At 36.7% G+C, this 14,098-nt stretch overlaps 3 protein-coding genes across 7 annotated transcripts; 1 reads left to right on the forward strand and 2 right to left on the reverse strand.

Moving 5' to 3' along the window:
• The first annotated feature begins 4,282 nt into the window (after positions 1-4,282).
• LOC120006196 (respirasome Complex Assembly Factor 1-like) lies at positions 4,283-8,139 on the forward strand. Its single transcript, XM_038856144.1, has 4 exons — positions 4,283-4,696; positions 5,080-5,183; positions 7,639-7,768; positions 7,880-8,139. Exons 1-4 carry the CDS (start codon positions 4,583-4,585, stop codon positions 7,916-7,918), a joined length of 387 nt encoding a protein of 128 aa, XP_038712072.1. The 5' UTR covers positions 4,283-4,582; the 3' UTR covers positions 7,919-8,139.
• A 381-nt stretch (positions 8,140-8,520) lies between these two features.
• On the reverse strand, positions 8,521-10,461 carry LOC119980818. 5 transcript variants are annotated; one of them, XR_005463940.1, is made up of 3 exons: positions 10,191-10,461; positions 9,142-9,245; positions 8,521-8,688 (listed from the first exon to the last, which is right to left on the reverse strand). XR_005463940.1 is itself a non-coding variant. In XM_038823621.1 (3 exons), exons 1-3 carry the CDS (start codon positions 9,713-9,715, stop codon positions 8,662-8,664), a joined length of 228 nt encoding a protein of 75 aa, XP_038679549.1. In that variant the 5' UTR covers positions 9,716-9,880; the 3' UTR covers positions 8,521-8,661. The 5 variants fall into 5 exon arrangements, 2 of the variants coding, with proteins under 2 accessions (XP_038679549.1, XP_038679544.1); XR_005463937.1 differs by lacking the exon at positions 10,191-10,461 and adding an exon at positions 9,375-9,880; XM_038823621.1 differs by lacking the exon at positions 10,191-10,461 and adding an exon at positions 9,639-9,880 and having other exon boundaries at positions 9,142-9,265.
• Positions 10,462-10,782: 321 nt separating this feature from the next.
• Positions 10,783-12,941, reverse strand: LOC119981094 (probable xyloglucan galactosyltransferase GT11). Its single transcript, XM_038824097.1, has one exon. The coding sequence runs from the start codon at positions 12,825-12,827 to the stop codon at positions 11,055-11,057; it is 1,773 nt and encodes a 590-aa protein (XP_038680025.1). The 5' UTR covers positions 12,828-12,941; the 3' UTR covers positions 10,783-11,054.
• Between the last annotated feature and the right edge of the window lie 1,157 nt (positions 12,942-14,098).

The raw sequence follows: 14,098 nt of genomic DNA on the forward strand, positions 1-14,098 counted from the left end.
ATTGAAGCACATGCACATGCACATGCACATGCACAGTGCGTGTGAATAAACTTGGAAATGAGAATGGTTACGTCAACATAGATGCATGTGTTACCAGCTCATACTGGACACCTTAGAACAGGCCCTTGCGTGGACAGAGTGCTGGTTTGCGTTGGCAACTTAGGTTTCAGCTTAGCTGGCGTGCGCATGAGATGAGAGGGATGAGGTGGGGAGAGAGTGCGTTTATGCAAGGCAAAAATAAAAAATTCTTCCCAAGAAAGCTGGAAAGGGTAGGGCGGCATTATTATAAGGCGTCACTCAATTCAAATTACTGCTATATCTAAATCTAAATCATTTGTTCGTTAATGCACGTGATGCCAGATCGTGACATGTGGCTCCTTCACTGCCAGGTTGGAGGAATTACTAAATTCCGGCTACTTGCATATATGCTAAATGGTAAGTTGTAAGATAACATTATGAGGTCGAATTTGGGTTCTCAATATTAAGAATTATCTTCACCCAATTTCATCATTAGTTACACCCGAATTATTAGTTGGAGTGATAAAAATAGTGTGTATCACTTTATAATCAGCATTCGAATCCCCCTTGCTGTTTCAAAAAAATTCCAACATTAGTTGTGCAGCTTGAAACTCGTTGTTTACTTTTCAATTATGTAACGCTATTATTGCCAGCAATGGTTGTTACCCTTTTCAATAAGATAACAAGCCTTTTGGGCTCGTGTTTTATGGTGTTAACATTCTTAATTATTATACAATATTAATAGAATATACTGTAATTAATATTGATTGATGTAATCAGTCATGATATTTGTAATATCAATCAAAAATCCTAAAGTCAATTACAGATATGATTGATTGATTTTCTCACCCGCACAATCCTATAAATAGGGAAATCTTGTATAATAGAAATCAAACAATACAAATATGTAGTCATTAAGCGTTTCAACGAGTAGAAGTTGACTAAGTGTTAAAACCCTACTATTCTATTGTCTTTCCCATCCAATTATAAATTTCATCATTAATTACTCTACTTGCTTTATATATCAAAGTTTAGTAACCACACATGTAACATATGTTTGTTGAACCGTATATCGTATATATGTGTGTATAATGAGTATATGCTAGCTTAGATCGCTTATCGAATGCATCACAGACGCTAAAAAATATGAACTCCCCCAACAAGTTTATTTCAAAAATACGCTTGCTTATGGTAGAAGTGTAAGCTAGAGCAAGCTTTAAAAAAATCATTAAACATTAACTATTTTTATGTCGTTAAAGTTAACTCTTTTTTTTCAAATGTAAGCTCTACCAAACGGATTTATAAAAAAATAAATATATTTATAGGTTTTGACTCTTTTTAGGAATGAAAGACTGCGACATAGGTTTTTGACCTTGGAAAAAAATCTTTTGAGACGTAAAATGCGTCTAAAATTTGGAACTAAGGAATTACAAAAGCGCACAGATCACACCACATAGATATAGTAGTTATGGGGAAAGGAAGAAGGGAGTTTGCATTTGAAGGAAATTTGAGATTTCTTGTCGTGTAAGGGACAAGGAGAGGTCATTCACTTGTTTAAGGTTGGGATTATAATGGTCAATGGACTACTTGGTGTGAGTTGGAAGATATCATAAACAACTCATCTGCATCTCTCTGTTCCACGCCACCTTTCTTCAACATACACCTTGCAACAAATTTACCCCCCCCCCCCTCTCTTATCTGTTTGGGATTGGATTTAAAAAAAAACAGAAGGTGAACTAAAATTAATAACTGTTCCTCTTTGAATTAAATAAGAGTAAGGTAACCAGCAATGTCCGTTCTGTACTCCATTATTTACTTAACGGAAGTATTATATGTCTATAATCTAAATGGCATGAGGAGAAGTGTGGGGACTATTTATGAGTAAGGTAACTAGCAATGTCCATTCTTTACTCCATTATTTACTTAACGAAAATATTATATGTCCATAATTTAGATGGCATGAGGAGAAATGTGGGGACCATTTACCTAATTACTTGTTTTCTATTGGCGGCAGAGTCTGCGTGGTAGATAGACAGTCACAGAGAAAGATAGAGTCTTCTGATTGGGTAGATGACGATGGGTTTGACAAAATTTTCATGGCCTGCTTTTTATTATTTTAAAGATAACCAATAAGAAATTCGTAATATATGGAGAAGAGTTTTTTTTTTTTTTTTTTTTCTTAAAGAGTTTGCAGGCATGGCATGGGTAATTGGATATTGGGTCATATGTCCTACAAAAAGACGAAATGAGTGACTTGTGCCAACAAGAAGACATTGGCAATTGGAGTGGTTCCTGATGTGCTAAATATATACATATATTTATATATATTTTATATGTAAGTTCATCTCATTTGAGTCGATTAAGAGTTGATATTGTTTAAGAAAGTTATATTTACATATTGTAGGTGCTAAGGAAAGAAATGGAGGAAAAAAGTGTAAAATGAAAAAAAAAAAATTTCAGAAGCGAATTCCGATCGATCGGACTTGCCAAAATACCCTTTAATTCGTAAAGACAGAGGCCATTTCTGATTGATCGGAATTATTTCCGATCAATCAGAGTTACTATTCACAACAATCGCAATTTCGCTAAAAAGTTCTGAATTCATGTGTTTTTGAGTCAAAACAGCCCCAACTTGTTTGGGAAACGACGTAAGAGTTTAGGGAAGTATAAAATGACATAAAATAGGGTTTTGGTGGTGTTCTTGGAGCTGGGATTCATTCTCTACCTTGGAGGCCACCATTGGAGCTTGGAGGAGAAGAGGGTTCACAAGGGGATTTTCTCTATCCTCTTTTCTTTTATCTTAATTTTTATGGTTGATTTCCATTGTTTGATGATGTATCTTGACTCTATGAGTGGCTAGATTTCTTTACTAGGGTCTTAATGTAACCAAATCTTGAAGATTCAATAACTTGGTTTCCTTATTTATTGATTTCTCTATTTTATTGATTGTTTATGGGTGTGCTTAATGCTTTTGGATGCTTGACCATCATTCAATTGATTTATTGCCTAGATTGAGATTGGAAGGCGATATATAGAATTTGTCTCTTACCATATATATCATAGGTTGCATGAACCATATAAATATAGGGGCATGACCTATGCAATCGTTACACGATTAATCCACAAATCTTAATGGGTTTTTGTCTCTTGAACTCGAATGTTAGGAATAACAGGGGTTAGAGATAGATACACTTCCGAAGTGACTAGACATAGAGCATTGGATAGGTTAGGGAGACCGATTGTCAGATTAAGGGATAGAGTTGAATTGGATAGGTGAGATGAAATTAAGTACCCTAGTACTTCTCATTTTTTATTACATTTGTGTTTATTTAATTGTTCTTTTTGTTCTTTTTTTTAGTTTAGTAAAAAAAAAAACCAACCACTCATCATTTTCACCCAATTTACATAGTTGTTGCTTGTTTGACATAAATTTTGATTGTCAATACATACTCGTGAGAACGATAATTTACTCATCATTTATTATTTATGTGATTTGTGCGTTTACAATTAAATTCATATCAGTTACGTAAAATAGATGATTCAGTACATAGTAATGTCCAGTGAAAGGAAAAAAGGCAGGGCGAACTATGTCCTGTTTCAAATGGGTGCTTGTGAGACAAATATGAAGCCAATAAGCTTTTACTTATATTGGCCTGAACAACAACTAGCAACTGCAACAGCATTTTATTATAGCTAGTACTAGTAGAAACACGATAGGGTACAATTTATCTGATCAAATTCCTTCAGTGTGCTTTTTTTTTTTAGTGATGGATGGGCTGTTATAGGACCAATGGTCTTTCGAAATCCAATTTTGAGCCCATATCTAGGCCCAATTTGATTAGATGGGCTTCATGGCAAATGATGCTTGAAAACCCACGTAGACCTTACAACTTTCAATTCAAATTCTGCAATGGACCAATGGTGCTAATTGCCCACATGGTACTGTTGAGGAATAAATCTATGTTAGTTAGCATTATTTTAAGAGATGTTTATTTTCTGTCATTTGAGGTATTTTTTAAATTTAAAAATTACTTTCATAATTTATTTCTAATTTTGTACTTTAATTTACTTTGAATAGATAATTTATATTTTTATTTATTTAAGTTTTTTTTTTCCTTTGATTAATTTTTATTTATTTTTGGACAATTGAAAGCCTGGCGAGTGTTGTATAGTCACTGAATTGGACTGGGCCCACGGTCTTAATCTCGGCCCATTTATGGTTTATGCTGGAATTTAAGAGGGATAAAGAAATATTCTTGTTTAGTTAATTCTGTGCTGGCTATGATAACACTGAAAACATCACGTGCGCATCGACGACGAAGCAGGAATCTGTGCGAATAACAGAGACGGAGACCATAATCGTCTCTCACATTCAATCGTTTTAGATCTACAGTCCAATTTTTTCTATGCTCCCCTCAATCCCATCGAAAAGCCCAACTACTTTTAATCCTAGTTGTCTTTGTGAAGTCGCCGCTCCTTGACCGGTTGCAGGCCGAACAGACAAATCAGAGCTCGATCTGAGATTTGCAGTACTCGTTGAAAGTCTCGATTTCTCCTTCAAATAATGAAAGAAGGGAAATCGGTCAAAGTGAATTATCAGCAACAGCAGCACCAGAACGGCCACTTGTCTCCGTTCAAGTTCGCCAAATTGTTTGATCCAGAGGCGTCGTGGGATAAGGTTGGTGTTCTGGATCTTGATTGCTTACTCTTTTCCACTGTTGTAATAAATTGAAATCAAGTCTAATTTGATTTGGAGTTGTCTACTGAACCCGAATCAGTTTCAGTTTCAAACAATCAAATGAAACGTTTAGGTTGCTACTGAAAGTCTGGAACTTTTTTGTTGTATGGGAAAAGGTAATTTTAATGAAACGCGGTTTGTTACTGCAGCTGTATACGAACCTTAAAAGGAAGAGCAGTTTCGTAGTCATTAAGGCACTTACACTAATGAGTTATACCATTCAGTTTCAAGCAATTAATGCCTGGATTTTGGATTTAGATAGTGGTGTAGTAATGTAATTAGAATTTTACTTTTGGATCATTTTATTCATTATTTGGCAACAGGATCAATTGGGAGATGTTTTGCATTGGATACGGCAAGTGGTGGCCCTAGTTTGCGGTTTGCTATGGGGTACCATACCTTTGGTCGGGGGTATATGGATTGTCGTGTAAGTTGGCGCTCCTCGCTTGCATTACTTTTTGATCGGTTTTCATTACATTTTATTTGCATAACTCTTTGATCGGTTTTCATTATATTTTTTATGTGCTTGTTTGTGTTGGATTGGAAGTGTTGTTGCTATTTGTCTTGCTGGTTGCACTATGAGTCTTAGGAGTCTTTTGAGTGGACCAAGCATTGGAAACCAATCTCTCATAATGGACAGACATAATTGGAATGCAACATCATTAAATCAATTGGTTAAGGGGTTGTTCATGACAGGGTTATGTTCTTATTGCAAAACAAGAAAAGTGAGCAAAATCAGGAGAAGTGTCTGTTTATGTATAGCTTGAGTTAGAGGACTTAAAATATACGGAAGTGTCGGAAGTTCAATCAAAATACAACTTGAAGTACTAGCCATTTACAGGCCCCCCTTTGGATGCTTTTCGCTTTTATCTTTTAGACCTATCTGCACTGTGCAAATCTATGCTTGTTGAATAGAGATTTTTTGAATGTACTGCAGCAGATAGCGATTAGTTCTTATTATAAGAGCAATATCCATGAATGATGTTATCGTGCATTATTTTATATGGAGTGTTTAATGGATGGCAAGTTTTCACGCTCCAATAAGGTTGCTCCTTGATGTCATGTGTGCGAAACAATAGAAACTACCTTGCTGTAATTTGAGGAAAGGTTACCATATTTGCCCCTGAGATTCTGTGGTGGGCTGGCCTTCAGCAGATGTCTTGTAAGCATTGGGGTTGCCTGTATGTTGACATGCTGTGTCCGTAACCATATAGTTAATTTTTATTTTTTTTAAAGTTAAGAGGGCTCTTCAAGTTTTCTTGTTATGCTATTCTTAATGTTTTCTCTCTTCATTTCCCATTAGAATATTCTGTTTCTTTATGAATTTGATAAGTTGTCCCGTTAATAATTAAACCCTGGAATGTATTTTGCGCTTTGGCTTGGAGGTGTTTCTTTTTTGGAATCATCAGACTGATTGATAGGTTATTTGAGGTTTAGATATTTGTCTGGTATTTAGTGGAATGCTAACTAGGAGCCAAATTTACAATTCATTGAGCCATGGGGTTTTGTTTCAATGATGGGACTTCTATAGAGCCATTATTGTTTTAATCATTTTATTTTTGCACTCTATATGCTAATGAGAATCATGGTGGGTATTCCTTTCTTCACGATTCTTGATGTGCTTTCAATGAGACGTGTTTGCACTTACTTGATTGGAGATGAATTATTGAATTGACTGACATATTACTCCATTGGGGAGCTCCACTCATCACATATATACAAATAATGGAGTAATGTGATTCTAACAACATTTAACTAATGCGGAGTCACATGGTTAGAACTTAAATTATATATTTGCAGTTTGAGAGTGAATCATGTATTTTTTGTTGATTGAATGCGGAGAAAAGCTGCTAAAGTAGCAGTCTATTTATAGATTTGGAGTTTGTTGTTCTTCTTATGATCTTTTTAAATACTTTGGAGATGAGGAGGGAAAGGAAGCCTATCTGGAGCAGTTAAAAGATGCCGATTGGCAGATGATTCCCCATCACCCCAACCCCTCAAAAAGAAAAGGCCCTTAAAACTTAAAAGTAAGAATATTTTTTGGTTGAAATAGTCACAATTGCCCGCATAGGATTTATGGTGATAGAATTTTGCTATTTATCAGGAACAGGGAGTTTAAAGATGTGAAAAAAATTGCAGGAATAAAGAATGTCCAAAGGCTTATAGTGCAAGGGAACGTACCAAAAAGGAAATTTAACGGATTCTTAAAACTTGCTTGATATTTTGGGGTGGGTTTACCTTCTTTACGTTTCTGTTTACCCTAACGACATATAGTCATTTTATTTTACCTTTCCTTTTGTCGGCCCATATTCTTCCCTAGATTACATTTAGGTCTGCTGCTGTTTATAAGTTGGAAAATATGAGTTTTAGACGTAAAGCATGCTTTGGAGGCATAGGGACAGTGTATATCTCAATAAATGGGATTCATGTTTAGTTTATAAAGTGCTGCAGGAGATAGGTATTACAATTTTTAACAATTCAATGAAGGTAACAAGGTCAGTCATGCCACACTTGCATATTATCTGTATGTTATCCACCACATGCTGTTTGTTGGCGTCCGAAAGACAGAGATACAAATAATAGTTAGGCTCCTGACAAACTTCGTTTTCTTTTCCTTTGCTTTTGGGGCATATGCTTTGTGAATGTTGGAGGTGACCCCTTTCTGGTGAAGTTTCTTCAGAAATAACTGGTTGGCATCATTCAAATTTTGTGTTTATTTTCCGTACTGATAATCTGGTTTCTACCTACTGTATATCTTTATGCTTGCAACTATGAGGATTAGCTATGCTAACAGACAGAATAGCTGAATTTTTATTTCTTTCTATTTTTTTTCCCCAATACTAAGTTCCCACGAATTTTATTGTTCTGGTGCTGATTTGCAGCTTTTTAGCAATCTCCACTGGCATTGTTTACGGTTATTATGCAATGGTATTGAAGATTGACGAAGAAGATTTTGGCGGCCATGGAGTGCTTCTCCAAGAGGGGCTTTTTGCTTCTTTTACTCTTTTTCTGGTATGTTAATATATATCATTTCTTCCATATTGTACAGTCCGGCTTTCTTGTGTAGAACTATAAAAAGAAGACTTTGGTCTTACAACTAATCCATTCTCTTTTGTTGTTCAGTTGGCATGGATTCTAGTATACAGCTTGGTTCACTTTTGATTGGATGAGCGCACGAAGTCCTTGACCTTCATATCTTATGTTAGAAAGATTGGAATTGATGGATTAATTGAATTCATGCTCGCAATTATTTGTCTTCTACATTTTGATCATGCAATCCATCGATTTTGGAAAGCATGAACATACTGGCTCTACTTGTTTACTTGGAAGCAGGGTTCATAATCGAGCAGCTCAATAAACAATCCACATAAATATGGCACGCACCTGATGTTCCTACACCTATTGTTCATATTCGTGCTTCGTTAGAACCAAAGATATTGATCAGAAGATCCGGCGATTGTATGAAAAAGATGACAGATCATTTTACCCTTATGAACATGAAGTGAAGCGCATTTAATGTATATTCCTACTTCGCGCTGTGCTTGCTTGTGTGTCTAACGTAAAAAGCGTTGGGCTTGTGTGTTTAACGTATCTTTTTACGAATAATGCTTGAAATCCTCAAAAAGTGATCCCCGAAAGAACCTCATTTAATGTGGAGTGTTGGATGTGAAATGGGCTCTACATGTGTGTTTTTAATCAATGGTTATTTTAATGTCACATAGATTTAGGGGTGATATTTTGGGGTCTCTAGCATTGTCCTCTTTTTACTGATTCATTTTCAATTACCATGATCAGGACAATTACCATATATTATAGACAGACGAATAGTATACCTCAACCTTGGTGCGGAATACTAATAAGGATTCACATACGTGACAATTTGCTCGATGAGAGGAGTCATTAGGTTAATCGGGTCTCACAAATGCAAACACCTGCACAGAAGTGCAAATTTCAGCCACTAAGAGGAAGAATCAGAAGTTGAATCGTCTTTCTTCTACAATTAAACAAATTAAATTCATTAATCAGTTGAATAACAATACAAAAATTATATTTACTGGGAGTCTTAAAACCCACAAAATGTGTGCTAGGAATTTGGGCATGCCCCCTTGAGTGCCACCAAATCGTTTTTCCACAATCTTTGAAGCACCTTACTATAACAATTAAGCACTTAAGTAAATGACACTTCCTGTTTGACCACAAGATATATAATCATATATTTTTCAAATTCTTACAAGGACATCCAATCATATGATATGTGTAGCCAATCACAGATCTAACTGCAACAAAGAGAACACCATTCACCATGGAAAGAAACGCTAACACAGATGCTTGTCTATCGTGCAAAAATACTGAATTGAATGAATCATGATAAAAGCTAGACCCACTGTGTAGATGATGGGCACAATACATGCTGAATCTGAACAGCCAATCGCTAAAAACAGGATCCATATTATCGCCAATGCAAAAGCCAGTGATAGATCTTCCTGCCCTACATCCATGTCACTCAATCTTCAAGTAATGAAATAATCAGTGCTCTAACGCGCCAACTAAAATAGATTACCATCCATAACTAGTTCATTTCAGTCAATTATAACTTGGATAGCATTACTTTCCATACCAGTAAGAGGGGGCAGCTTTAAACATAGGTGTTGAGTTTCTTTTTGTTGGAGAAAGAATTGATGTTTGCTGATTCATTTTCTTTCTCCCTTTCTTCCCCTCTTTAATTTCAAAAACAAGGAGAAAGGAAATAAATGATGCCAACCAAAACAACAGTGGATTTCAACGATTAGTTTTGGAAGAGGCAAACTTTGATGGGTGAAACGATAGTTCCAAAGTATTGTTCTACAAGAACAAACAATATAACATCTCAAAGGAAAATTACCTCAGCATCCGCATCCGTATCCGTAGATTGCCGCCTAAGACTGCATCGTGCATACTTGACAACGGATTTTGAACCATATGACCGCAATTTTAAGTGCTTTGTTGTTTATCAAATGTACTATGCAAAGAATATAGAACTAACACTTAACACAAATCAAAAATCTTAAAACTGTAATATGAAGTTACCTCTACTCTATCAAAAATGTCATCCAATATCAACGGCTTGCCTCGGAAATAAGCATCCCTTGCCCAACAAGTAACCAAACACGATTGAACCTCCAAAGTCCAAACCATTGATTCAACACAGTAATGGTCTAAAATTTAACACAGTAAAGGTTGTATTTCGCATTTAACACATGCTTTCCTCTTCCTAATTAAGACATCGAGTCCCAAAAATTGACTAGAAAAACCTTAAACCAACTTATGTTACCATGGAATCGATGCAATTAGCAAAAAAATCATATCGATAATTCCTTGAACGAACAATGGAATGAAACCTAACAGGAGGTAAATTAATGTACCAAAACATAGAAAAAAAATATAATTAACTTACTTGGGGATGGAGAGCTTCTAGGGTTTCTCTGCTGGCGGACTCCCGAGGGCCGACGAATATGCAGGACGGACCTTCCGCGAGAGCCAGGTCATCGCGCGCTCCGTTGTTCTTCGCCGAGAACGAGCTGCTCCCCGGTTACTCCTCGGCAGCTTAAAAACCGCAGATCCAACCACGTGATGCGTGATAGAGCCCGTGCGTGCCGGCCATGAACTGAGAAGGATCAGTACAACACAACAGGTCGGTATCGTTGTAATATGACGTTGAACTGGCATGATTCGGTTAGAAAAGCGAGTCGACTCGACTATTCTGGCCACAAAATCGTTTAAACAAGTGGCTTGGTTTGACGAGAATGCCCCTCGAGGTTCAGATTGGTTTTGGCGCGTTTAATATCTAACGAACGGTAGGATTTGGTTCCACGCGACGTCGTATTCTGGTGGCTTGGTTTGACGAGAATGTACAATTGCCATCTCCAGTTACACTGCTTAGGATTTTAATTGCTGCAGATGGTACTTGTTTTCCCAGAAGTATCACCTGTGCAGAGCAGAAGCATTATAAGATTTGCTCCAGTAATTATAACTTGGGCAGAGGAGCATGTGATGAATTTGCTTTAAATAACTACAACATTTTACAGGCTCAAAAGTTCAAAACAAAGGCTGCACAGAATGTACAGCCATACATTGGCATAAGAACAATCAATAGGTTAGAGAACAATCACTGCATATTGACATAAAACAATCACAAGATCAAATGTTCCTCTATACATCCAAAAATGAAATCTTCTATGTTTCTTCAACTATCTTCTTTGATCTAGTCCTATTTCTTATTAATTACTCCTACACAATTGCCTTGATGTCATTGTCCTCTCTATATTCTTGCAAAGAAGGGATCCCATTCATGTTCCTCGTATCTCCCAAGCAAATTATACTTCCAACTCAACTCTTCTTTATGTTCTGAAGTAAAATTCTTCCCTTCCCTAACCTCCTTCCTTGTCGTTTCGATCCGTTCAACAACTCCATTGATTGTGACATCAAATGCATCTTCAAGGGTCTCCAATCTGGACTTTGGATTTGCATACACTACCCTAGGAATCAGCCTTATTACTTCTTCTCTCATCGCTAACATTTTCCGTTTCGGAATCCTTGATAGTACTCTCTCAATGCTGATTTTCTTTTCTTTAACCTTGTCTTCTGATATGAACACGGAATACTTTGTGTAATCCTTTGGTAGATGCCATATATATTGCACATAAGCGGAACCAGGATGAAAGAAAACTGGAATGCACCCAGCCAAGATTGAATCGAAAGCCGATCTCCTGGTATATGAATCCCCTTGAGGCTGCAAGCAGAATATAGAGTTCTGAAACATCTTCATTACATTGAGTGGTTTGTAGCACTGGTTTGAACCAGAAACACATTCGAGTAGTTTGCATTTCCTCTGCGAGGCACGACACTGGTTGATAATGTCACCACGAATAGAATTCTGAAGATTTGGTCTAGACCCACCTGCAAAAGAGAACAAGAATCTCCTTTTCTGCCTCCTCATCTTGTTCTGCCATTGAAACACTTCCATATCACTTGATGGGTGGAAATATGTTGGATATGGTATTGCGAAATCATTACTGTGCCACGGACTCGACTCAATGACTAGCACTGTCATGTTTTTTGATTCAGGCATTAACAGAAGCTCGCTTCCCCATTGAGAATTCTGGTCGGAAAGTCTCCTGAAATCCCAAGTTATCCTTCCGGCGACAAAGAAATGGTCTCTCCCCCACATTTTCTTCCACTCGGGTTTTTCCCTCAACCACTTGACAAGATCAAGAGCATTAGAATCTATAGTCGATGCATTGAAATTCCACAGATACCTAGCAACGTCAAGGCCGGCGTAATAAGGCACAAAGGTTGCAGAAGCCATGGAAGAGTCATTTGTTAAGCACTTGTACTGTTTCATTCTGTTGTGAAAAATGACATCTAACATGAATTGGTCCGTTGAGAACCAACCAGCAGTGCCTGGAATATGGGGACCAAGGCCTGAATTCACCATCAACGGACACATATCCGTCCACTCCCGAAGCGATTTGCAGTTCTTTAACAAGTCCACATTGAACCTGCTAGGAATATCATGTACATAAATGTATCTGCCCCTGCATGAATCAGAAGCCAATTCAAGCCTTGCCCCATTAGTCTCATTAGGCTTCTCGGGCACTATATTGCCCAATTTTTCTTCCTCTTTCAAATCTAGAGTTTTCTTATCAGATTGAGCTTCAAACTCTGCAAGTTTCGGATCCTTTAAATCATCCAACACCGTATCCCAATCACCTCCGATGAAGAAATTTTCAATGGGACTATCTGCAACATTGACATCCTTATCGGGGTCTGCCAAATCCCCTGTTTTTGAAAGAACAGAAATATCCCTATTGATTGGCAATAACCCAGAAGTTTCATCGGAATTCAGAGGCACATCAGTAGAATTAGAATCAACAAAATTGGTGTTTTGGAGATCGTTCAGGCTAATTACGGACCCAGAACGGTAGAAGAAAAGCAATAAGAACCACAAAAGAAAACCAGTCAAAACAAGGCACCAGGGTTGGATTCTGCACTTCCCATTAATCTGTCTTTCCTTCGTAGCCTCGAAAGCCATGCCTAGAATCCTTGAGCAAGACAAGCTCTCTCGCAGCCACCGATGGAAGATGTTGATGATGAATAGAGAATATTGAAGAAATCATAAAAATGAAATGAATAGCCACCAATGGAAGGTGTTGATGACGAATTGAGAATATTGAAGAAATCTTAAAAATGAATGAGAATTAAATGGTGTTCGAGAAATGAGAATTGATTGACGAAATTTCCTGGAAAAAGATTGTGTTGAATCGTTCATATTTTGCCAGTTCAAGATAGAAGATTCTATTAAAAACCATTCTATGTTACATATGCGCTTCCGCATAACCGCCTGATGATATATATATATATATATATATATATATTCTCTTTTGGCCGTTCAAGTCTTCCAAGTCCTCCGTACATGCATTCGGCTATTTATGACCGTCGGATTTAAAAAGTTGTTGTGATGGGTTTGATCTAATGGCTTTAAAGATGGCAATGTGAATCTTCGGTGGCTCCCACAAAGGTCAATAGACGACGGCAGACAGATGATGAGACGACTATTGGCTGCCAGGATTGGAATTAGTGAATATGGAGGGCAACTAGCAAAAAAAAATGTTCCCACATAGAAGCTCTTGAAACAAAATATTTTTAGCTAATTATTATAGAAGTTTATCATTTCAAAACCTAATCAGGTTGGTTGATTATTATTTCCTCACAAAGATACGTCATTAATATCAATATGATCAATACTAATATGTAAGTTTGGAAAAGCAATGGGAGTTTTCTAGAAGGCTAAATAAATATGAACACCAGGAACAAATCTCCATGATAGTAAGAAATTTTATACCTTTATAGTGGACCAAACTTGCTATTAGTCTGTCCCATAATAAAGTGAAATTAGATCAAAGTTTTTGTTATGTTGCAAATTATTACATCAAAAAAGTCAAAGAAATATTATATGAACGAGAGATTTATTAGTCTAGCGTTAACTCTTAATGTTCTGCGTGACTACAGAACTAGTATTTTTAGTTATGAATCATGTTAAATATAAAATAAAATTTATTGACCAAATTGATGTATATGTTTGTATCAAAAAAAAGCCTCCAGTCATCTGCTGACATGTGATAACAATGGTCAACCAATCACCAATGGACACATGGCAAGGGCAAATAGATTCTAGATTAATATTTGTTCATTTTGCAGGTAAATCTAGTGTTAAGTGAGCTGAAATCCTAGAGGCAGTTGCTAAAAATCAGGATTGTCTTAAAAGTGATGTCTAAAAAGTTAATCAAAGGTCTTGTTGTCATA

Source organism: Tripterygium wilfordii, chromosome 2, assembly GCF_013401445.1.
Source record: "Tripterygium wilfordii isolate XIE 37 chromosome 2, ASM1340144v1, whole genome shotgun sequence".
Classification (NCBI taxonomy): Eukaryota; Viridiplantae; Streptophyta; class Magnoliopsida; order Celastrales; family Celastraceae; genus Tripterygium; species Tripterygium wilfordii.

What these genes read in the sequence shown, in the direction of transcription:
- LOC120006196 (XM_038856144.1), top strand. Translation starts at nt 4,583, where the DNA reads ATGAAAGAAGGGAAATCGGTCAAAGTGAATTATCAGCAACAGCAGCAC. An exon ending in CAGAGGCGTCGTGGGATAAG is followed by an intron (nt 4,697 to 5,079) that starts GTTGGTGTTCTG and finishes ATTTGGCAACAG; the next exon opens with GATCAATTGGGAGATGTTTT. An exon ending in GGGGGTATATGGATTGTCGT is followed by an intron (nt 5,184 to 7,638) that starts GTAAGTTGGCGC and finishes GCTGATTTGCAG; the next exon opens with CTTTTTAGCAATCTCCACTG.
- LOC119981094 (XM_038824097.1), bottom strand. Translation starts at nt 12,827, where the DNA reads ATGGCTTTCGAGGCTACGAAGGAAAGACAGATTAATGGGAAGTGCAGA.
- LOC119980818 (XM_038823616.1), bottom strand. Translation starts at nt 9,451, where the DNA reads ATGAATCAGCAAACATCAATTCTTTCTCCAACAAAAAGAAACTCAACA. An exon ending in AAAGCTGCCCCCTCTTACTG is followed by an intron (nt 9,246 to 9,374) that starts GTATGGAAAGTA and finishes ACATGGATGTAG; the next exon opens with GGCAGGAAGATCTATCACTG.